The sequence below is a fragment of the Arvicanthis niloticus genome, chromosome 4 (genome assembly GCF_011762505.2).
Source record: "Arvicanthis niloticus isolate mArvNil1 chromosome 4, mArvNil1.pat.X, whole genome shotgun sequence".
Lineage (NCBI taxonomy): Eukaryota > Metazoa > Chordata > Mammalia > Rodentia > Muridae > Arvicanthis > Arvicanthis niloticus.
In genome coordinates this window covers 127,461,838-127,485,935 of record NC_047661.1, presented here as the reverse complement: position 1 = coordinate 127,485,935, position 24,098 = coordinate 127,461,838, and the positions used below count along the sequence as shown (strand labels likewise).

Genomic DNA, 24,098 nt, shown 5'->3' with positions numbered 1-24,098 from the left:
AATAACAACGACGTTCTTCTTGTAGCCTTATAGCCAGCTGTTATAGAAGGGTGCTTGTGCTTGCCATAATAGCCTCTGGAGGGATGCACACTAGTTTGGAATAAAATGATTGCAGACACTAAGAGAAGAGGGTGACTTTAAGATGCATTTTAGAGGTACAATAGATAGTTAATTTTGCTTTGCATGTCCATCTATAGAGACTTGTTGAGCCTACCTTAGAAAAACAAACAAATAAAAAAACAAAACAAAACAAAATTCTCAGTTCAGTGAGAGGTCATGCTTCCTAAAATTTCCTGACACACTCTTGGACTGACTTTGCTGTTTAAAAGCCTACTGAAGTTGGCCCACTGCCAGTATAACTAGGCGAGGCTGAGTTTCAATTTCGTTTCTTAAGCAGGAAGCTGCAAGCAGTGGAAAAGTTTCTTTTTTAAATTTTCTGCAGGCTTAGTCACCAAGACAGAAGCTAGCCTTGGTACAGACTCTTCACACAGGTATGTAGGTAGCTTTCCATTGACCTTATTTCCTTGAAAACAGAAGTATTTAAAGATTTGAAAGTAGTTATTCAAATGAACATCTTGGTAATGATTTTCTTGTTACAGGTTTACCTCCTGTTCATTAATTTTCTGTGTCCTATGAGAGAGTAAATGAGAGCTTTGTGCATTTAAAGAGGATGGCGTTGGCTTTTCCACTCGACCTAAGGATGGCCATGAGAACTCGTTTGACATGGGAGCAAGAAAAGCTCCTGCAGAATTACTTTGGAGGAAAACAGTTTTGTCTTCTTTACAAGGCGAGTGTGCAGAAGTTTTCTCAGCAGGATTTGCTCTGGAAATGTCAGGATCAAGGTCCTACCATGATAATGGTTTATAGTGGAAAATGTGTTATTGTCATGTACCTGCAAGAAGGCTTCCAGGAAAAAGAAGTATCTATCATCCTTTTTGCACTCCAAGAGACTGGATTGTCACAATTAGCAAGTATACCAGTTCTGCCAAATTCATTGTTCAGTTATAGAAAAAATTCTGATTTCTTTATACGGTTAGAAAGCAAAACTGTGACTATAAATTCAGCACTCCGTAAAAAGCTCTGTCTGCCTATTCACAACGATGTCTCATCTATTCAGGAGTGTGAAGCTTTCCGATGTGATGGTAAGTTTGCTCAGATAAACCTACTGAAGCTCTCCCCTACTTGTTTGGTGACATATGCCATGTGACATGTTAGATGACATATCCCTGTGGAAAAGACATATTTGAACCCAGGCTCTCAAATCTGAAGAGATGGCCCACAGAGATGACCTGGCCAGAAACTGCTAAAATTGTATCATGTAATGGAACTACTTAACTATGTATAAACTCTCTAGGACTTAGTTGTCTTGGGTAATGACATTTTCAGCCTTCACTATGACTCCTCTCTCCCTTGCCTATAGTCAGTAGTTGGTGGTGGTGGGTTTTTTTTTTTTTTTTTTTAATGAGTTTGGCTGTGTTAGATTCCTCATAATTCTGTGATCACATAGTTAGCTTTCCTTAATTAGGTCAGGAGGTATTAGTTCATTTCAGTGTAAAAGAATCAATTGCATTATTAATTTGTCCTTGTCTAAGGTTTTACAGTTTATATTCATAGTTTTACTAATTACTTCTGTTTTGGTTGTTGTTGCATTTGGTTTCTTTTGAGACAGTTTCTCTGTGTAGCCATGGCTGCCTTGTAGATTAGGCCCAGGCTGGCTTCAAACTTACAGATATCCTCCAGCCTCTGAAGTGCTGGTATTAAAGGTGTGCTCCAACACTGTCTGACTCGTTTATGTTCTTAAGAGATCCTAAGTTTTTGTTTCTGGTTTCAAACATTCCTTATTTCCTATCATGATAAAGCCCTGTTTTATCACAGAGTTGCTGTTTTCACGCAGTTGATTTAAGATAACTGTAGTTTTATCTTTTCTCTCAGACACAGGGGTGCTGTTTCAGAGAGTGCTTTATATAAACTCAGAAGTTTGCTTTTATTTTTGAACATGGTTTTTATTTCAAGCTTAATTATATTTTGGTCACTGAATGAAATCTTTATAACGTATGGTTTTGGCAACTTAATGGTATTTGCTTGGTTGTTCTACATATGGCCCCATAGAGAGAATTATTTAGAGATTTGATAGCATTGCTAAACCAATGGTTTCTTGGAATGACTAGACATTATTTTTATCTCATTTTGTTTTCTCTTTTGAGCCAGGAATGTATCAATTGAATAGAAATTCCTATTGATAGCTTGAACAAAAATTTGTGAATATTTTTAAAATTATTTTATGCATCTCTGTACACTGAACCTAATACTACATTTGGGGAAAATATCAATTGATGTTAGTCTTACCTTGGTTTGTTCATACTTCTATATTCCGTTTCTCTAATTCAGAAGACTCTCCCAATTCCAATCCTAATTCCTGTTAGAGAGAAGCTGAAAGACCACAGAGCAGCTGGGAGGCTCATCTGCAGGCTCCCCCTGAGCTCCTCTGTCTCCAAATGAGGCAGTGTGAGTGAAGCTCATCATTTGTCAGGGAGGCTCATGCAGAGTCTTCTCCCCTTGCTTTTTCCTGTGAAAAGACTACGTATAGCTTTGTCCCTAGTGAGTTTGCTCACGTTCATTTGACCAGCCAATTTAAGAATTTGTAATCTATATAACCTCTATTATTTGTTATTTTCCTTAGAGTTATTGGATGAAAGAAAGACAACAGGCATTGCTGTGTAAGTCAATGTTTTTAATTATTATTAATCATTTACTTTACATCCAGATCGCCGTTTCCCCTTCCACAGTTCTTTCTCCCACCCTCCCTCCCATTCTCTGAGAGGGTGGGGGCCTCCCTCAGTACCCCTAGCTCTAGCACATCAAGTCTTTGTAAATCTAGGAGCATCCTCTCCCACTGAGGCCAGACTGGAAGCCCAGCTAGAAGAATGTATTCTGTAGACAAGCAACAGCTTTAGGCATAGCCCCTGTTCCAGTTGTTTGGTACCCACATGATGACTGAGCTGCACATTTGCTACATATAGGTGGGGAGGCCTAGGTCCAGCTCATGTATTCTCCCTGGTTTGTGGTTAAATCTCTGAGAACCCCAAAAGGTCCAGATTAGTTGACTTTGTTGTCTTCCTGTGGAGTTCCCATCCTCTCTGAGGCCCTCAATCCCATCCCCAACTCTTCCATAAGCGTCCCCAAGCTCCATCCACTATTTGACTGTGGGGTCTCTGCATCTGCTTCAGTCAGCTGCTGGATTGAGCCTCTCAGTGGACAACCATGTTAGGCTCCTGTCTGTAAGCATAACAGAGTATCGTTAACAGGGTCAGGGATTGGTGCTTGCCCATTGGATGGGTCTCTGGTTGAGCTGGTTATTGCTTGGTCATTCCCTCAGCCTCTATTCTACCCCAAGTTCCTGCATTTCTTACAGATAAGATAAATTTTGAGTCAAAAGTTTTGTGTGTTGGTTGGTGTCCCTTTTGGTTTTTAACATTTTATTACTCTACCACCTTTTATTATGACAAAGTATGTCATCAAAATTGATGACACAAATTATTACAATTAATATGTAGACCATCAATGAATAACCAAAACCCATGTCTATAATTGTTAGACAAATTGATCCTAGTAATGTTAAAAGAGCAGCCAGTGGGAGGGAACTATTTTTTTTTAATGCTTTTTACTTGAGGGAAATTGATGCTGCTTATGTGTTTGTGTTTTTTAGAATTCTTACAGTAAGGTTTTTACTTTAGGATGTGCTGAGAATTAGTACCAGGCTGAGAACATCTATAATGAGAACATGTTAGAAATGGCCTATGTCTATAAACTTCAAATATATACTATATAATGACTTTTAAAGCTTATCATTATTAATCTTCACATTTGGCAAGGCTGAGGTCTATTACTGAATTTACAAGGTGAAGTAATATAAGTGAACAGTTTTATGACTGACTAGCACTGTTTGTATCTCTTTTACAATAGGACTCAAAGAGCCGTGTATTAGCTATGTTTCAGTTGTTATAAGAAAACACCACAACCAAAAGCAACTTAAAGAAGAAAGAATTTATTTTGGCTTAGGGATAGAGACCATCACAGTAGGGAGGATATGGTAACAGTCACAGAAAGTGTGGCAGCAGGCCAAAGGAAAATGGCCGGTTACCCTTTCATCTACAAACAGGAAACACAGAGAGAAAAGACATGAAGTGGCCAAGGTTACAAGCACACAAAGCTGGCCTTCACTGTTGTTCTCTTCCAGCAAGGTTTCACCTCCTAAAAGTTCTGTAATCTTTCCAAATACCAACACCAACTGCAGAAAGAGTGTCCAGTTCCCTAAGGAACTATGAGGGACACTCTCATCAAACACTCTCATTGTGTGTACATGGAAAAAGGCTGCTAATTAGAAATGCTATAAGGAAGAGAAGTGACTTATGAGAAGATGCACGGTGAGATTGTGTGAGCTGGTCAGTCAGTTCTTAATGTTCCTTATGTTTTAACAGCTTACACAGTAATTTACTGCATGCCCTGAGAAACTACAAGCCATATGGAGACCTGGTTCACCAAACACGAATTCTGCTGCTGGGTCCTATTGGATCTGGGAAGTCTAGCTTTGTCAACTCAGTCAAGTCTGTGTTCAGGGGCAGCATCACACATCAGGCCTTGGTGGGCTGTGATGAAAATGGAATATCTGACAAGGTGAAGTAATATAAGTGAACAGTTTTATGACTGACTAGCACTGTTTGTATCTCTTTTACAATAGGACTTAAAGGGCCGTGTGTTAGCTATGTTTCAGTTGTTATAAGAAAACACCACAACCAAAAGCAACTTAAAGAAGAAAGGATTTATTTTGGCTTAGGGATAGAGACCATCACAGCCTAGCCAGGCTTCTCTGGTTCAAGTTAACTGTATTGGGAACTATTTTGTCAATCAATCTTATGTACACTTTATTTAAATTTATAGCAAAAACAAATGCTATTTTCATGTTGTTGTCCTTCACTTTTCAGTATAGGACATATTCCATCATGTCCAAGGATGACAGTGGCCCCCTGCCGTTTGTTCTTTGTGACTCATTGGGGTTGGATGAGAATGCAGGCTTGCACATGGATGACGTATGCCACATCTTAAAGGGCCACATTCCTGACAGATACCAAGTAAGATTTGACTGATTTTTTTAAATGAATTTATTTTTAAAATGTTTATTTTTCCCACCACCCACCTAACAATGCCACTTGAGCATGCTAATCTGCACTTGTTCAATTTCCTTTGTTCCTTTTCAATAGAAAATTCACCAAGAATTTTAAATATTCAGAGGATTCTTCTGTTACACCTATTACAACAGCTATCAAGTGTTTGCACTGTTTTTTTTGTTTTGTTTTCTTTTTGTGTGTGTGTGTGTGAAGCAGACATCCATCTGTATGAATTATGTATCTAACTTCATTTTTGCCAGCAGGAAATCTGAAGACAGAAACTTGGGAATGTGAGAGCTTTCATGGAGTTATTAAATTCAGAAGTTTCCCCGTTTTTGAGCACTGAAGCCTGGAACACTGTGTTAGTCAAGGTTGCTATCACTGTAACAAAACACCTAGACCAAAAAGGAAGTTGGGAAGGAGAGGTTTTATTCAGTTTGTTTCCTCACCACAGTTCATTGTCAAAAGAATTCAGGACAAAACTCAGGCAGGACAAGAACCTGGAGGCAGGAGCTGACACAGAGGCCATGAAGGGGTGCTGCTTACTGGCTTGCTCTTCCTGACTTGCTCAGCCTACTTTCTTATAGAACTCAGGGCCAACAGCATAGGGACACACCATTCATAATGGGCTGGGCCTTCCCTCATCAGTCACTAAGAAATGCCACACAGGCTTACCTATAGCCAGATCTTACAGAGGCATTTTCTCAACTGAGGTTCCTCCTCTCTGATGACACTAGCCTGTGTTATTAATAAAACCTAGCCAGCACAGGCATTAGGGACTGAATGTTTCTTATTCCCCACCAAGATTTCATATGTTGAAGCCTCAGACATCGATTTGATGGCATCAGTAGGTAGAGGCTTTGGGGAATAGTCATGTCTTGTAGATGGAGACCTTAAGGATAGAGTTAGTGTCCTCCTCAGCTGATCCCTTTTTTGCCATATGAGGGGACAGAGTATAGATGAACCTCTGAACAACCATCAGTAGACATAAACTTTTCTGGTGCTTTGATTTTAGAATCTATGTGAGAAATTGATTTTTGTTTTCATGTCACGCAAAATACAACTTCACCTAACTAAGTAGGTGTGTGTTCTTCATCCCCATACTTCTCAGCCTATGCTGACCACAGGGGGGAGATAAAGGGGCAAGTCAAAGAGTTGTTTTAGTTTCTGGTTGGCTTTAAATTTCTAGTCATCTCCACAAACATTTAGATAACAAAGTAATCTTTAATCTTGAACCAAGTGAGTAGCCCATTGTGGTTGTATCTTTCACCGATGTCTTTGTAATCCTCTGTACAGGATGATTAAAATGTATGGGAGTCACATTTTGCATTCTTTAGGTTTTTTTCTATTGGCATACTTATTTATTCCTTTATAATATCACCTTAATTACATATTGTTTAATTATTTCTATTACTGCAGGAATAAATTGTTTCTTGGTATACTCTATCATATCTAACTCTCTTGCTTTTCTTTACAGTTTTTAAAAAAGATTTTTTATTTATTTTATGCATGTGAGTACACTGTAGCTGTCTTCAGACATAGCAGAAAGGGCATCAGATCCCATTACCTGAGCCACCACATAGTTGCTGAGATTGAACTCAGGACATCTGGAAGAGAAGTCAGTGCTCTTAACTACTGAGCCATCTCTCCAGCTCTGTCTTGACAGTTTTTATACATACTTTTGAAAGCAAGCTTTCTTGTGATTAATTTATTGTTGTTTTGAGGGAAATTTTATGAATACATCATGGCTTAATTTAGTTTGTCTGTTCACATATCCTGTGCATTATTCAGAAAGACTGTTTTACCTTTTGATCTTGGAGGTTTCTTTTATTTCTCAATATAAAGATGGCATGTAGACATGCATGTTTAAAGTCCATTTTTTTTATTATAGAACATTTAAACTTTATATAAAGTAGAAAAAAAAGATTAATGAATTCCTATGTACTCAGCTTTAGAATGAGCTTCAGAATTTGTGAATCATACAGAATCTTATTCAATCTGTATTTCTCATCTTCTTTTCTCCTGTATCATTTTGAAGCAAATCAGAGAAACCATGACTGTGGTACTTGTCACCTGGCTGTGCCCCATGTTGAGTGCCAGTTGTGGTATGAGTTTGGGGGACTAGCTGTGGTTCTGTGTTCTGTGTCCTCTGCTTCCTCTGCTTCCTCCCTCTCAGGTGTCCAGATCCTGCTGCATAGAAGACTGGAACAGCTCTTTTAGACAAAGGCCTACTCTGATGGTCTTCAATGAAACAGCCTGAGTACTTACTTTTATTGGGGTGGGCTTATATGAATACATTTTATTTGATGTGGAAAAGGGCTGTATACAAACCTTGGAGAGTGGGAAGTAGTTTTCAGGGCAAATGAAAATTATTGGCCAGAGTTTAAAGTATTGCAAATGCCTCATTTGTATGGAGAGGCATTCCAGGAATCCCGGGTACTTGCTGGATGGGTTCTTATTAAGGGGGTTTGGAGGAAGTTGAACCTGAAGGTCTGCCAAGGACTAATTGACCTTCTTGAGGTAGAGGGTGTGGGGATTCAGGATCCCCAGTCAAGGTCAGAAAAGGGGAGTCCTTTCTGGTAAAGGGAGTCCTCCATTTATTTTAAAAAACTTAGCTCAGGGGAATATCTGGTCATGGTAAACTGTTACCTTAACTAACAAGTTTTCCCTACACATAACAGTTTAGGTGGGTATCATTTTTATAATCCAAAGAAATACATATTAATATAGCTTTTTTGAACATAGCTATAATAACCATAGCATGGTTACTTTTGTTTTATTAAATATTATTTAATATTGAAATTTCTAACTTTTCTATTATAGCACATTTAGCAGTTCATTTTTGAAAGCTAAATCTATGCAAAATCCTTTAGCCTATATACTCTGCTTTTCCTTGTAATTCGACTATATAAAAGATAAATCTCTCTCTCTCTCTCTCTCTCTCTCTCTCTCTGTCTGTCTGTCTGTCTGTCTGTCTGTCTCTCTCTCTCTCTCTCTCTCTCTCTCTCTCTCTCTCTTTGTGTGTGTGTGTATGTGTGTGTGTGTGCTCACATGTAAGTGGTGATGTCAGAGGACATGTACATGTTGGGGAGGGTTGGTTCTCTTCTTCTGCCGTGTTCTTTCTGGGGATTGAACTCAGGTCATCAGGCTTGTTGGCACACACTTCCACCAGTTGAGCCACCTCAGTGGCACTGCAGCTTGTCTTTTTAAGAAATTGGTTTGTGAAATTTTTATTGAATATTTTTGCATCGATATTCATAAGGGAGATTGGGCTGAAGTTCTCTTTCTTTGTTGGTTCTTTGTGTGGTTTAGGTGTGAGCTTAATTGTGGCTTCATAAAATGAATTGGGTAGTGTTCCTTCTTTTTCTAGCACCACTGATTCTGCAATAGCATTGACACAAGGAGTTAAGACAGCTATTTTTTGTTAACCATCTAGCAAAGAAATGTTACTAATGTATGGAGTATACAAAAGGATGTATATAAGTGTCTGGAACAATGGATTGATGCTCTATAACCCATTCAAATTATCTGAAGGAGATCCAGGGTTCAAGAGTTAGGAGCCATCCCAAGGGTCATGGCAAATACCATTGGAGTAGTGTTACTTCTAACATTTACAATGATTGTCATTATAATTAGAAAAATGTTTAAAGACACCTGTAGGGTATTTGGCATAATCCTAACACCTCTCTGGGTGTTTTAACTTTGCATAGTGAGATTGTGAATTTAAAGAATGCTGCTCTGTTGAGCTTTATGCTGCAGATAATGCCAATAAAATTATCCATGGCCTGAGGTCAACATTTTCATTTTGGTCAAACCTCAGGAATGGCATATATAGCTCCATCATGCTGGCCCTTCTTGTCCTGGGAATACTTATTCCTGCCCGTCATGTTGAAGCTTGTCTCTAACTACATCAACAGGCTGGCAGCCAAAGTACATGACTTGAAACTAAAAATGGACCCCCAGACAGAGTTATTAATTTAACAGGCTGGCAACCCAAGGACGGGTACGATTCTGCACAGAGCTTTGCCAATCTAAGACAGACGTGCATTGCTTTTGATAATGCATATTCCACAACAGGTAAGGAAGGCTTTCTTGTCAGAATGACTTAAGACAGGCTCAGTCTGCAATAAAAAGGGAGAGATGTGGAAAGCTTTTGGGGCTGCCTGGCAGGAACCTGACTTTGGCCAAGGACAAGAAAATAGGCTGCTTGGAAGAAATCTGACATAGGCCAAGGACAAGGAAATGGACTGCAGGCAGGAATCTGACATTAGGCTGGAACAAAGAAGTAATTTCAGGCAGAAATCTAAATCCTAGGCTAGAACAAAGAAGAAATTTCAGGCAAAAATCTAAATCTTAGGCTAGAACCAAGAAGTAATTATAGGCAGAAATCTAAATCTTAAGCTAGAAAAAAAGAAGTAGTCTTCAGGTATGAAAATGACTTTGGGCTAGGACAGGGAAGTAGGCTCAGATAATTTGGTCATCCTGATAAGCCCTTAGAAATTGTGATCACAGGAATGATCACGGGACTCTGTTTATTGTCTTGTGTGTTCTTTGACTATTTTTGTTTATTGTCTTGCTTGTTCCTTGACTGTTTGCATCTATTGTATTGCTAGTTCCTCAACCTCAAACTGACCTTAATACTTGCATGTAATTTAAACAGTATAAAGGCAAAAAATGAGGAGAAGGAATGGGATAGGGGATTAATGGGGGGGGGGAGGGATGGAGAAGGGAGATGGCATCTGAAATGTAAAAAATTAAATACGAATTAAAAAAAGAAATTGGATTGGTTGTTTTCTAGTTCTGTTTATAACATGGACTCTCTTTGCATCCTTAAATGTTATTTTACATGGCTCTCTGCTTTCCAGAGAACAAAAAATAGTTAATTGAGATCAGAGAAATATTGCCAAGTGGATTCTACTCCATAGGTGGTGTACCATTTGCAGGTACCTAATGTGAGGTCTTCTTGATTTCATTAGTGTTCAGTGTGAGAATCGTTTATTTGTAAGAGTGAACATAGTGATGTTCTCTTTTCATCATTCTTCGTCATGTCCCTATGGAGAGAAATTCTCCCATGCCCACTATCTGATTTCATAGCGGTACACACAAATACAAAGGAAAAGCAGGGTACAGAAACAAACTTGATTTTTTTTAGTCTACTTTATAAACTTTTGAAAATAAGAAGTTCTTTTTTTAACACTTGCCATCAATTACCAGTTGCTAATTTATTATCATTGTGAATTCAATATAAACTGACTATATTTGATGCATTTTGATACATTGTAGTTTTTCCATTTTCCAATCCTGGGACCAATAGGGACCTTACAAGTTAAATTCCAGGTCCTTTGACAGAGACACAAGTGTTTCTGTGTTTCTTGCTTGGTGGTGTACTGGTACCCCAGTCACATCTTGTGTGTTCCCTATCCTGCACTGTGAATTATCCCTGTCACACCTTACATGTTTCCTGTCCTGCACTGTGAATCAGTTGTTTCTTCACAAAGCCTTGGCTTATAGCATTAGAAAAGTTGTTGTTATTTTGTTGGTCAATTTTTCTTGCAATTTTCAGGGAAACATAAATTTTTCTGATAAACTATTTTATAAATTCACAAATATGTATTAAATTCCTAGAGTTGAGAATTTTAATTTATTTTTTTTCTAATTATATTTAACTGACTTTCTTCTAATTTGAACATTCTTCTCAAACAGTAGAGTTGATAGAATATTGTATCAACTCATTTCTTCATCTTACACAATAACCTCAGAACAGACTCCATTATTAGTGTAAGCCATCTAATTTTAATATAATCATATTTAATATTACCTCGTAAAGTAACAATCAAATCTGGATATAATGTAACAATTCTAGAAGTCTTTTATACCATGTTGGGCATGCATTATATAAGGGCATACATATAATTATGCTGTGCTTTGCAGTCAGCCAAAAACAACTTAAGTTTGTACTTATTCCATCTAAGTACCATATTTAATTTGATTTATGGATTTATCAATTAATGAATTGATTTTCTTTCTCTGTTGATCCATACAAATCCCTTTGTTTTTCCTTTAAGAAATCATAACAAATGTATGACTTTCTTCCCCTTTGCAACATCAAAGAAAATATATGCATCATTGTATTTCCTTCCATTTTAGGGAAACGGTAGCGTCCTATGACTTATTGACATACTGTGCTTTTGTTGTGTGAATAGGCCTACAGTTAGGAGTCTATGTGGATATTGTGTTGTCTTTATGCCATTATCTCTGTGAGACACACCCAGGCAGAGCAATTGTTAGCTCTTGTCATGGCACTTTTGCATCATGAAACATTCTTCCTCTTAATGCACTGTGTGATGACTCCAACTTCCTCTCCGAATGCTCTGACTTCTGTTTTCATACACATGGTTTCTTTTATTTAAAGCACTTCCAGCCACAGTCTTATTCACTTTCTTGAGAACTTTATTGCATCATAGCCCCTATATCATATATCCCTTGATCCGAGATGCTTTATCAAACTGTGTAAAAGAGCCATACCTACTTGTGCAATTACTTTCTTGTCCATCTTATGGTTAGCTTCTTAATATCAGGGATCTATGCATTTTGTTCAAGTGCATAGAACTGGAGTATCATTTATAAACAAACACACTGTGACTTCCATCTTCTTATATACTTTACAGTTTGATACCATGAAGCCAATCACATCAAACCACCCGAAATATATCCATGACCCACGGCTGAAGGACAGAATTCATTGTGTGGTGTTTGTGTTTGATATTAATTCTTTTGAACATCTCTCTTGTGAGCTGGTGGCAAAGATCAAGCAAATTCGAAGAGACTTGATAAAACACGGTGAGTGTTATTTCATTTTGCTGCTCAAGGTAACTGACTGGACTTTATAACAAAAATTTGGGGAGTAAGATGGAGGATTACGGTGCTTGCAAATGGGAGTCTTTCTGGCTCATCACCATCGTTACATCCAGGTGAGCTCTCAACAGCTGTATGATCATGCACATATGACTTAATTTCAACACCTTAAAATAATGTAACGATAAGACCTTCGTCTGAATATTTTGATTGTAAATATTATACAAGGTGAAGAATAACCACCCCCATTCACACACTGCCTTCATATTTTGTCATGTAGTTTTTGGCTTGGTGTTACATCTTTTCTTTTGGACCTTAAAGGATTAGAATATAGATAGCAAATAGTTTAGAAAAAAAGCCAGCATATAAGATGTCTAGTAGAGAAAGGCATCAGGAAGGCAGAAGGGAGCACAAGCCAGTAGTTCTGGTGGCAACTCTGGGTTTTCTTGGTTTTATGCATCAGAGTTGGAATAAGTTCATCACAAATTTGACTAAGAAGCAAGGAGTGCTTGACTTACCTGCTCACTGAAATTAAAAGGTTTAAAAACTTGGACAAGAACTTTTTTTTGTCAACACCATGAAATGAGAGTAGCTTATTCATGAGGAATGATGGTTTCTCTCACTTTTGGAGAAGTCCCATATTCTGTAGGTTTTTCCAGTCTCTATTAAGACAAATTTAGGATTGAGTAGCAATTGGCAATAATATAGGGTAAATTTTGTTTTTTCCAAAAAGTGGTCTCCAGTGAAGCTTTATTTCTTAGCTTAGAATGAAGGGGGCATTGCATGCAAAAGAAACTCCAGTGTATGGCTGGATTGAGTATGTGTGAGATGGAGGGGGCATTGGAGGTAGAAAACTCTCTAAATCTAAAGTTGCACCATTACCTCCTGGCAGCAAAACTGTTAACTTACTAACTTAAAAATGTTGATGTCTGTAAGGATAAAAATCTTATACATCTCTTCAACACAGGTATTCTGCATTTGGCTTTGCTTACACATGTGGATAGCCTGGATTGCATTACCAAAGGAGACCTGATAGATATATACAACTGTAGTCCTGTGAAGTGCAAGGTAACACATAAACAGTTCTCTGAGGAATGTGAATATACACAATATTCAACCTCATATACAGAGCAATAAATAAACTAAACTGGAGAAGAAGTAAAATAATTGCTAGAATAGTTAGGACACACAGTTTTAACATATTAAATAACCATAAAGTCATCCTTGTGTTGACCTTAATGTTTAATTATATCTGCTGCAATTTAATTTAGTTTAACAAGTTTTCATTGATTCATTTATGATCAAACCAGTATTATAGCCTCTAGTCTGTTATACAGATAATGAATATAATTATTGTTCTAAAAGTCTTATAATTTCATAAACAGAGGTGAGGGTAAAGAAAACACAACAAAGGGATGTGACATGATTATATATGATAAGTACCATGTAAGAAATGGTGAAGGTAGTGTGTTCTGATGGTTTGAAGGAGAAAAAAAAAAAGGCACAGGGAATGATTTTTATTGCAAGGTGATACTGAGAGATAGTGTCTAGTAAGAGAAAAGACAAAGGAAGAAAGTGATTCAGGCAAGGGAAGTATAAGTTAATGTATTAAAGGGTGAAAAGATAGCATGTCTAAGATGTATGGGGTCCTCAGTGTAGTGGACAGCTAGATATTTGAAGTAGACAGAAAAGCAGAATGATGATAGTTCATTTTATCATTTTACATCTTAGAGAATCAGAGACATTAGAAACTTGCCATATATTCAACCTTAAGATTTCCATAAATTCTGTAGAATAGACTGGAGGTAAAACGTTGCACATTGGAAAAGAGTTGAACATGTCAAGACAGGCCATACTTATGCACCACTATATAAGTGGTGGATTTCTTTTATTGAATCATACTACCAATCCGAGGAGGTAGGTGCAAATGACATTGTGTGGCAGATGAGGAGACAATATGAACTAGAAGCAGGGCTTTGCCAATGCTTATTAATAGTGCTAAGAAATGACAATGCTGTATTGGGAGCCTGGGGGGGGGGGGTCTATGTTCAGGAAGAGCTAATCTAAACAAGAAGTAAACATTAAACTGGTCTAATAAAATTGGCTTATTCTTGGCATGCCTTGGAAAGGAAACTGAAATTTCTAGACACCAGCCCATGCATGTTCAAATTGCATCAGTTTCATAGGAATCCTGTAGATCAGGAGTCACCCTTCATTTTGTTTGCATGGAATTGCTGTCTTCCTCATGTTCCCGCTTCATACCCTACACAAGTGCAGACACTAGGATCATCTGACCTCATATTCCCTGCTCATTCCAAGATTTCTGTTCACTCTGACACCAGCACTCGTTACTGGTCCTCATGTTACTGACCTTACTCTCATTCTCCTTTCTCTCTTGGTAATGCTTCCTTACTCATGCTCTGAGGAATCCCAGTCCTTTCTTTATCTTTTTATTTTTTCTCTCCCTTCTCTCCCTCTTCTTCCTTACCTTGCTCTTTGTCTCCAGTTTTGCTTCCTTTACATTCCCATTACAATTCTTTTTGTAAGAGTTCTCATTTTTCTTATTTTTTCCAATCAGCATATTTTAATCATGCTTTTCCTTCCTCCAGTTTATCTTAGTTACTCCCTACCTCCATACTAACCCAGCTTTATGTTTTTATTTGTTCAAAAGAATAAAATAAGGAATCACAAAAAAAACAAAGCAAACATAGCAAATAATGATGATGACAATGCGTTAAAACTCCATAAAACAAACAAAGAAGCAAACAAAAAACCAAGCAAGTAAAAGATCAATAAGATGAAAAAAGCCAACACAAAATAAAACAAAACCCAAACAAATAGATGACAAAAAAAATACAATGAAGTTCATTTTGTGTTGGCCAGATGTTCTTGGGCATGGGCCCACCATAGAATGAGGTCGATAAACCCAGTGACACTCCATTGAAGAAAACTGAGTTTTGGATTTGCCAGTAGGTGTCAGTTCCAGATAGCTCCTTAGTTAGGCATGGGATCTTATGTTCACTCCCTCTCTCAGTGCTAGTATTCTTTTTATATTGAATCTGTGTAGACCTTATGCATTCTGCCACATTCTCTGTGAGTTAATATGTGTGTCAATGTCATGTTGTGTCTATCTATCACTTCTGTCTCTTACAATCTTTCTGTCTCCTCTTCTGCTTAGATTGATCCCTAATTCTTGAGGGGAAGAGTCTGATGAAAACATTCCATTTAGGGCTGAGTGCTCTGAAGTCTTCCATTCTCTGTGCATTGTAAACTATTGTTTACAATAAAAACTATTGTAAAACTATTGTGCATAGTTTTGTTTCTCTGTGTTAATTCTCATCTACCATAGCAAGAAGCTTCTCTGATGTGGGTTGAGTAAGGTTCTACCAGTCTGACAGAATATCATTATGAGTCATTTTATTGCCTTGTTCCTTTAGCACAATAATAGGATGTGATTTTCTCCTAGGCCCATGGCCTATTTAGTCTCAGGTTTTTGGCCACTTTAGTAGCGCCAAGGATGATTTCCTTCTCATGGAGTATGCCATAAATGCAGTTCAACAGTCGTTGGTTACTCCCATAACATCTGTGCCACTACTACGCCTGTGTATCTTGCTGGAAGAGAAGGTCACTTCTGTAGCTCACGAGGATTGTAGCTGAAAGATTAGATAATTGTTTTTCTCCTCCAGTTGTATACAGAGTACCTTCTAGTACCATGAATGCTAGTCTATAGGTATGAAGCTTTTCACTAGGTACCAGACCAACTTCTCCGTGTTTCATGGTATAAGTAGGTGTCTTCATCAATAAGGCATTGTCCTCAAGTTGTGGAGAGAAACTAATAGTTTGGCAATAGCCTGTGATTTGTTTTTTTTTTTTTTTTTTTGGGGGGGGGGAGGGAGGTCCATGGAACTCTATTGGCTAATGAGACAAAAAGCTGATTTCTGGCATGGGATGTTTAACTTGGCATAAGATGTCTAGTTGGGGCACTGTCTCCACTATTATCAACTCCATTTAGAGTCCTTTCATATTATGTATATAATTTAGGAATCTTATACCTACTAATTTTATACCTTAGTAGGTCTAAGATTTCTAAATCTTTCCATATTGTTTGTAGTTTGCCTTTAAACTGTCCTTCCCCATAGTCCCTCCTTTACCCTTTTCTCCCATTCCCTTCTCTATTTAACCTTGCTATGCTAGTTTCCCCTTTATCCCTCCATGACACTATTCTAGATTTCTCATTCCCTGGGAGATTTCCTCCTCTACCTTTTATTCCTTTACTAGGTACACAATCTATGTGGTTATTCAGACTGTATCACACATATCAAAACCTTAAAGATAACATGCACAGAAGAAAGCACACAATAATATTTGTCTTTTATGATCTGAAATACTGCACTCACATTTTTTCTAGCTCCATCTATTTAGCTGTAAATTTCATTTTCTTAACAGCTGAATATTATTCCATTGCACAAATGTATCACATTTTTATCATCCATTCATCATTTGATGGGCATGTAGGCTCTTTCAAATTTCTGGTTATTATGAGTAGAGTAGCAATGAACATGGGTAAGAAAATATCTCTAGTAGAATGTGGAATCCTTTGGATATTTGCCTGAGAGTGGTATAGGTGGAATTCCTGAGGAACCACCACACTAATCTCCATAGTGATTGTACCAGTTTGTTCTTTTACCATGAATGAATAAGTGATCCCTTTCCCCATATTCTTGTCAGATTGAGCTGTCATTTGTTTTATTGCTCTTGTTCATTCTGGCTGGGGTAAGATGGAGTTTCAAAGTAGTCTTCATGTGCATTTCCCTAATGGATAAAGATGTTGCACACTTCTTGAAGCTCTTCCTAGTCACTAGTGTTTCATCTGTTGAGAACTCTGTTTAGTTCTATACCCCATTTTTAATTTTTAAGCTTTTTAATTTTATGAGGTCCCATTTATTAGTTTTTTTGTCTTAGAGTCTGTGCCAATGTATTCTGCTTAGAAAGTCTTTTCCTGTGCCGTGAATTTAAAGCTAGACCCCATCTCCTCTCCTATCAGATTCAGTGTATGTGGTCTTAAATTGATGAACAAAACTCAATTTGGAGTTGTTTTGTACAGAGTGGTAAATATGGATCTATTTTTTTTATTCCTCTACATGCAGCCACCTAGTTTGATCAGTCCCACTTGTTGAAGATGCTATCTTTTGTTTTTAGTGTACATTTCTGACTTCTTTATCAACAATCAACTGTTTGTAGGTGTGTGGATTTACGTCTAGGTCTTCAGTGTGATCACATTGATCGATGTGTCTGTTTTTATGCCAATACCATGCTGATTCTATTACTGTAGCATGGTAATACAACTTCAGATCTGGGATGATGCTATTCATATCTCTTATTTTTCATCATTGTGTTTGTGATCTTATTTTACTTTTTTTGTATGTGTATTTCCATATGAAGTTAGATATACTTTACAATTTCTGTGAACAATTATGTTGAAATTTTGCTGGGGATTGTGGGTAGTTGGTTGGAAACGCAGAAAGTTTCTCCAGGAGGGAAGTTAGGCACGGTGGCTGTGGCTACAGCAGCTCATTAAAGGCCTTCTCCACGGTTCCTCATGGTGTGGCCCCAATGATGGGAAAAAGTCCTTGGGTTTCCAAAATGGCTTTATTGGCATGATGGATGATGGTTGAATCTGGATGTGCCCCCCCCCCCCCCCAAAGCTCAGGGCAGACCTGAGTTAAATAGGAAGGGAGGAGGAAGGGGCTGGGGAAGAATGCTTAATCGGCTCCACCTTCTGGCCTTCAGGCATCTTGTTAGTATGTAAATCTCTCTAGGGCCTGAGGCCTATAGTCACACCCTCTACCTGTGCTCTTAAGGCTGCATCTCTTAGGGCTGCATTGCCCTGAACGTGACTGAACAGTGCAGGTCAATGGAGTTTTTAATTCATGCTGAATATATTAATGCATTTTAAATAAAATCAGTGATATTGGAACTTGATATAAAATTCTTTAAGAAAGTATTACAGAGAATCTGACCTTTAATTTCTAAAAAATATAGAAAAAATGATCATCAAGCTCTTAGTTTTTATTACTTCTCATACTTTATATTGGCATTAGAGTTTTTACTATGTTGAGACAACTAAGAGGTTGTGTGTATGTGTCTGTGTTGGGATGCATGTGTGTTCATACTTCTATGTGTATAATTGTATATGTGTAAGGAAACCCCAATTCAATGTTGGGTATCTTCTCAATTAATCTTTACCTCACTTTTTGAGACAAGGTCTCTCACCAAACTTGGAACATGCTTACCTGGGTGGAATGGTAGATCAGTTAGCCCCTGGGCCCTGTTCTGTCTCTGCCTTTTATATGTCTCACTTCTAAGCCATGCCTTTTGGTCACACCTTTAATCATGCCCTTAGGTCTTGTCTCTAAATCTTATCTCTAAATTACACTCTTAAGTCACACCCCTTTAATCTCACACACCTTTAATCTCACGCACCTTTAATCTTAATGTATCTAAACCAAGATTATCGGAGTGTGCTCAGCTGTTGTAGGCTATTGTAATCAAAGTCACATGTCAGGGTATATGGCTCAAGATGGCTGCAAAGCTGATAGCCACTTTCTGCTAAAAGTCGGCTCCCAACACTTCTGTCTCTTCCTTAACACTAATATGTTTAATATGTTGTCATGGATCAAGCTCTGGTCCTCAGTTTGACACAGCTCTGGGTTTCCAATTTTGTATTCCAGCTGGAACTATTCCATAGAGCCTTTGGTTTTGCCTTATCTGACATCTTGGTGGTGAGTAATTACGTCTCAGAGTGGCAACTGGACCCAGTGAAGGACAAGCTGATCCTCTCGGCACTGAAAGAGATCCTGTTTACTGCAAATGAATTCTTAGAGGATTTGCCTTTGAGCAAATATGTAGACTGATGATCCCGGAGCTTGAAGGTATCATCAAGTTGGTTAACTCTTCTCTGGGTCTGTTGATTAGATGTTAGGTCTGTTTCTTTAGGCTGTTGGCATGCATGGCCCTGACCTTTAACCCACTGGCTGAGTGTATTTTTCTCTGCACATTTCTTTCCTAACTTCTTCCTCAAATCCGTTTTGGAGGATCTGCATAACTTCACTTTTTTTTTTTAAATGATGAAATGATCTACATCCTCTCTGCCCTTTTCTTTAAAACTGTGATGCTTTGCTTGAGACCTAGAACTGGATTGGATCAATACTGTCTCTCATCAGATATGATATTATAGGATCTGTCTCTTCCTTAGGACCAAATATATCCAATGTAATTCTGTAATACATTTGCTACTAATTCTGAAAGGACTGGGAAGGTCTCCTCCTGCTAGTTTGCAGTCTGACTCTGTGTCCTGCGTTTTTTTCTAGTTCTCTTTCTTAAGGTGTGCAGGGTTCTAGCCAGAATGAGCTTAGTTCTCTAGCAACTTTCTGGTTGCTTCTCACTAAAAACCCACTAAGAACATTTTGTTTCTCTTTTCTTAGGTATCAGAAGGAAATTGTTACAATGTTGCAAAAAGAAAAAGGAGAGACTTTACCATATGTTAACAATGAACCAGTGAGAGAGAACTCAGGAAAGAAAGCAAGCACAGAGACTGGAGTGTATTGTAAGTGTGCCAGGGGGAAAAACACAAAAACAAGATTAACGTGCTCTTGATAAAAAGATAAATAAGATAAAACTAATCAACTATAAAAACCAACCACAACTCTGTTGGATTTCTATTCTGTATGTATGAAAAATAAAACAGTTAGTTGTTTAAAACCCCAATTCTAACTAAAGTATGTGTCATTTATTTTCAAGTTCTACATTGTGGTTATGAGTTACAAGTGATAAAATTCAACCTGAAAAACATAGATAAGAAGATGCCTATGTTAGTAGGATAGGAAAAAAATGATAAAATGATTCCCAATGATATTCTGATATATTCATAGATCAGTACCTAGCCAAATAGTCAACAGAGAGGCTTCCTTCAGCAGCTGATGAGAGTGATGCAGAGACCAGCAGCCAAACATGAGATAGAGTTGAAATTGGAGATCTCCATTGGGTCCTTCTCCCTGGAGCTTCAGGAACCCAGCAGAAGAAGAGGAAGATGAATTGTAGAAGCCAGAGGGCTTGGGCACCCAAGGTACACAGAATTAACTAAGTTAGGCTCATCAGGGCTCACATAGACTGAGGTGGCAATCCTGGAGCCTGCATGGGTCTGTGTAAGGCCCTCTGCATACATGTCATAGTTGTCAGCTTGGTATTTTTGTGGGACTCCTCACTGGTTACAGGAGATGTTAGGTGCGACTCCTTATCTCCCATTGCTAGGTGTAAGGCCGTGAAAGGGGTCTTGGTTTTTGTCAAAGTGCTGGCTGGAAAGCCGGGAGACTCAACAGGTGTCCATTGCCTTTGAGGGACGGGCATCTATTCTGCCGCGCTCCCAGAATCCAGGCTCCTAACATGTGGCGTGGAACTCCATTGACCTATGTTCAAGGCAATGCAGCCCCACCCAAAGAGTACAGGTAGAGGGCGTGACTACAGGCCTCAGGCCCTAGAGAGATTTACATACTTATGAGATGCCTGAGGGCCAGAGGGTGGAGCCAATTAAGCATTCTTCTCCAGACCCTTCCCCCTTTCTCCCTTTCTATTAACTCTGGTCTGCCCTGAGTTTCATGGGTGGTGTACATCCAGATTCAACCATCATCTGTCATGCCAATAAAGCCCATAAAACTCATGGATTTTCTTGTGTCATTGGGTCTGTGCTGTGAGGAACCACGGAGAAGGCCTTTAACGTGCCACTGTAGGCTGTAGCTGTAGCTGCAGCCACCACACCTCACTTCTCACCTGGAGAAACCCCCTGCATTCCAGCCACCCTACCCACAGCTAGGAGTCCTCATTGGGATCACCTTCACAGATTCCAGGAAGTTTCCACTGCACTAGGTTTCCACACCAATCCCCAAATGTTCCTTAGTTCCCGATGTCTCTCCCATACTCTCTCACACCACTCCATATTTCTTCCACCTAATCCCCCTCTGTCTCCACCTGTCCTCAGTCTGCCTGTAAAATCTATTTTTCCTTCCCAGGGAGATCCATGTGTCCCCTTAGACTTCCCCTCTTTACCTAACCTCACTGGTTCTATGGATTCTAGCTTGGTTATCATTTACATAATGGTTAATGAGTGAATACATACCATGTCTGTCTTTCTGGGTCTGGGTTACCTCACTCAGAATTATATATATATTTTATATATATATATATATATATATATATATATATATATATATATATATTTTGTTCTATCCATTTGCCTGCAAACTTCATGCTGTAAAATTTTAAACAGCTGAGTAATACTCTTTTGTGTAAATGTACCACATTTTCTTTATTCGTTCTCTTGTTAAAGGACATCTAGGTTGTTTCCAGTTTCTGGATATTATGAATAGAGAAACATTTTTGAACGAGTGTCCTTGTGGTAGGATGGAGTGTCCTCTGGGTGTATGACCCAGAGTGGCATAGCTGCTTGTTGAGGTAGATTGATTTCCAAGTTTCTGAGAAACCATCATATTAATTCCCATAGTGGCTATATGCCTTTGCACTCAGGCCATCAATGGAGGAGTACATGTTTCTTTTGCTCCACATTCTCACCACCATTTTGGAGACTGCACTTTTAGCGTTTTGATAGTGTCCTTTGCCTTATGGAAGCTTTTAAGTTTCATGAGGTTCAACTTATTAATTATTGATCTTAGTGCCTGTGTTATTGATGTCCTGTTCAGAAAGTCATCTCCTGCACCAATGCTGTTCAGGGCTAGGATAGATAAAACAAATAAATACATGTATATACATAAATACATGTATATACATATATACACATATGTATATATGTACTACAGAGATATATACAGTGAAACCTGCATGGAATTAGCATATTGATTGATGGAATAGAATTGAAGACATCGACATAAATCCACACACAAATGGACACAATTTTATTTTTATAAAGAAGCTTGAAAACCACAACATCTCAACATATGGTGCTGGTCCAACTGGATGTCTGCATGTAGAAGAAGGCAAATAGATCTGTGTTTATCACCTGGCATAAAACTTAAGTCCAAGTGGATCAAAGACTTCAACATAAAACCATATACACTGAACCTGATAGAAGAGAAAGTGTGGGAATAGCCCTGAACAGCATTGGTGCAGTAGACGACTTTCTGAACAGGACATCTTTCACAATAAAAGTTCTGGAGAGATGAGGGATTCAAGGGACATACCTAAATATAAAATAATGTAATTTATAGCAAATCTATAACCAACAATAATTTAAATATAAAGAAACTTAAAGCAATTCCACTGAAATAAAAAAACAAGACAAAGTTGTACACTCTCTTCATGTCTAATCAATATAATATTTTAAGTTTTTTTTGCATTTTTTTTTATTGGTAATTTTATTTACATTTTAGATGCCATTCCCTTTACCCATTTTCCCTCCCTAGAAAACCCCTACCCCATGCCCCCTTCTCCTTTTTGCTTTTTATACAATTTTTTTAAATGTTAATCAAAGGCTTCATAAGTTTGGTAATGCTTAATATCAAGATGCTCATACAATCAGAAGTGTAACTCAATACCCAACCTAGATATATCAACTATCTTTGCCTGGCTGAGACATGCAAACATCTGCCTCCATGTTCCCACCCTCTTTCTCTTTCTTGTCACCTATCTCTTCCTCTTCTCCTCCTCCTCTCCTTACTCCTCCTTTTTCTCTCCATATTCCTCCCACCTTAGCTCCTCCTACATATCACCCTTCCTGTTAAAATAAAACTTTTCTCTCAAAATACAATTAGAGCATAACTATACCAATTTGTGTCAGTAAGGTACAAGATAGACCTAATACCCAGTCCATTATTTTGTTGACTAACCAGAACCTCTGTCACCTCTCCTAACTAAGAGACATAGTTCTGAACCTGGCTTTTTTCTTGGCTTTAGAATGAATGTCAGTTGAAAACTATCCTCTCAAATTTTTTCTCTCAAAATAAATAGCCAGGATTGGCTATGAGACTATAAGTCTTCAACCCCGTCAGAAATCTAGAATGACTGAGTTAACTGAAATTGTGGAAAGCACAAAGCATAGCTTCTAAAACTTAGCCAATTTATAGAGACTGCTGAACACCTGAACAGTCGCTATACTACAAAACGTTGGAGCATTGGATCTTCAGCCTTCTGGCCCAGGATAATCTGACAGACCTAGTGATGCAGAATTATTAAGGGCTGATTACTCTGTCTTGGCAGATTTAATCAGTTGACTATTCCTCAAGTGTGTCCTTTTCTGGACAGTAATTTGTCTGTAGATGAAAAGAGGCAATTCTTGCCTAGTGGTTGTCTCACCCACAACTGGAGTAACTACAAAGATGCTCAGTTTTTTCTTAGAATCCAAGACAGGAAGCTGTCAGGAGCAGAAAGGTCTCTAATAAAAATGACCATAAATACAGAAATGTTTGTAACGTCAATTCTGTGGATTTTTGTTTTGAAAACCAACTATCCACATCAGGCAATCTGAACTGTTGTCTGTTAACTCCTCTCAGCTATTTCTAAATAAAATATAGAAAACACCCTAACAATAAACTCCAAGCCATGAATTAGCTATAGGCCCTTAACTCACAGGCTAACCATCCCAAATCAGTTAAAAAAGGACTGAGTCTAAGCCTTGTATTCTTAAATGTGTTATGTAGGCACAATGCCTATGAAAATAACAATATTAATCTCACTTTTATATGAATAAGAAGCTTGTACCAATGAAAACCTTAAATTTGAAATTAAAGTAAATTTTGTACCATTTAAGAAATTATAACTACATCTTAATAACAAATATATATATTTCTACCAATAGGTTATGGCTATGCAATAAATCCTAGCTAATCCTCGCTGTTCCAACAAAACCACTTTTCCCTAGAAAGACAACCCAATATTAACTACCTTAGTCCCCCAGCCCAGGGAATAGGGGTGCTGACTCTTCATTAACTTCTTCAAGCTGATTACGAGCACTGAGATATTAGAAGAGGGATGGGGAGAAGAGTAAATTGATAAGTCTCTGATGCTGTTTCT

General features: G+C 38.1%; 1 protein-coding gene across 1 annotated transcript; it reads left to right on the top strand.

Annotated features, from left to right (window-relative positions):
* Nucleotides 1-361: 361 nt before the first annotated feature.
* On the top strand, nucleotides 362-19,787 carry Ifi44 (interferon induced protein 44). The gene is made up of 9 exons (XM_034500571.2): nucleotides 362-491; nucleotides 600-1,142; nucleotides 2,681-2,717; nucleotides 4,479-4,674; nucleotides 4,983-5,129; nucleotides 11,834-12,005; nucleotides 12,988-13,088; nucleotides 18,752-18,952; nucleotides 19,505-19,787. Exons 2-8 carry the CDS (start codon nucleotides 671-673, stop codon nucleotides 18,932-18,934), a joined length of 1,308 nt encoding a protein of 435 aa, XP_034356462.1. The 5' UTR covers nucleotides 362-491; nucleotides 600-670; the 3' UTR covers nucleotides 18,935-18,952; nucleotides 19,505-19,787.
* The last annotated feature ends 4,311 nt before the right edge of the window (nucleotides 19,788-24,098 follow it).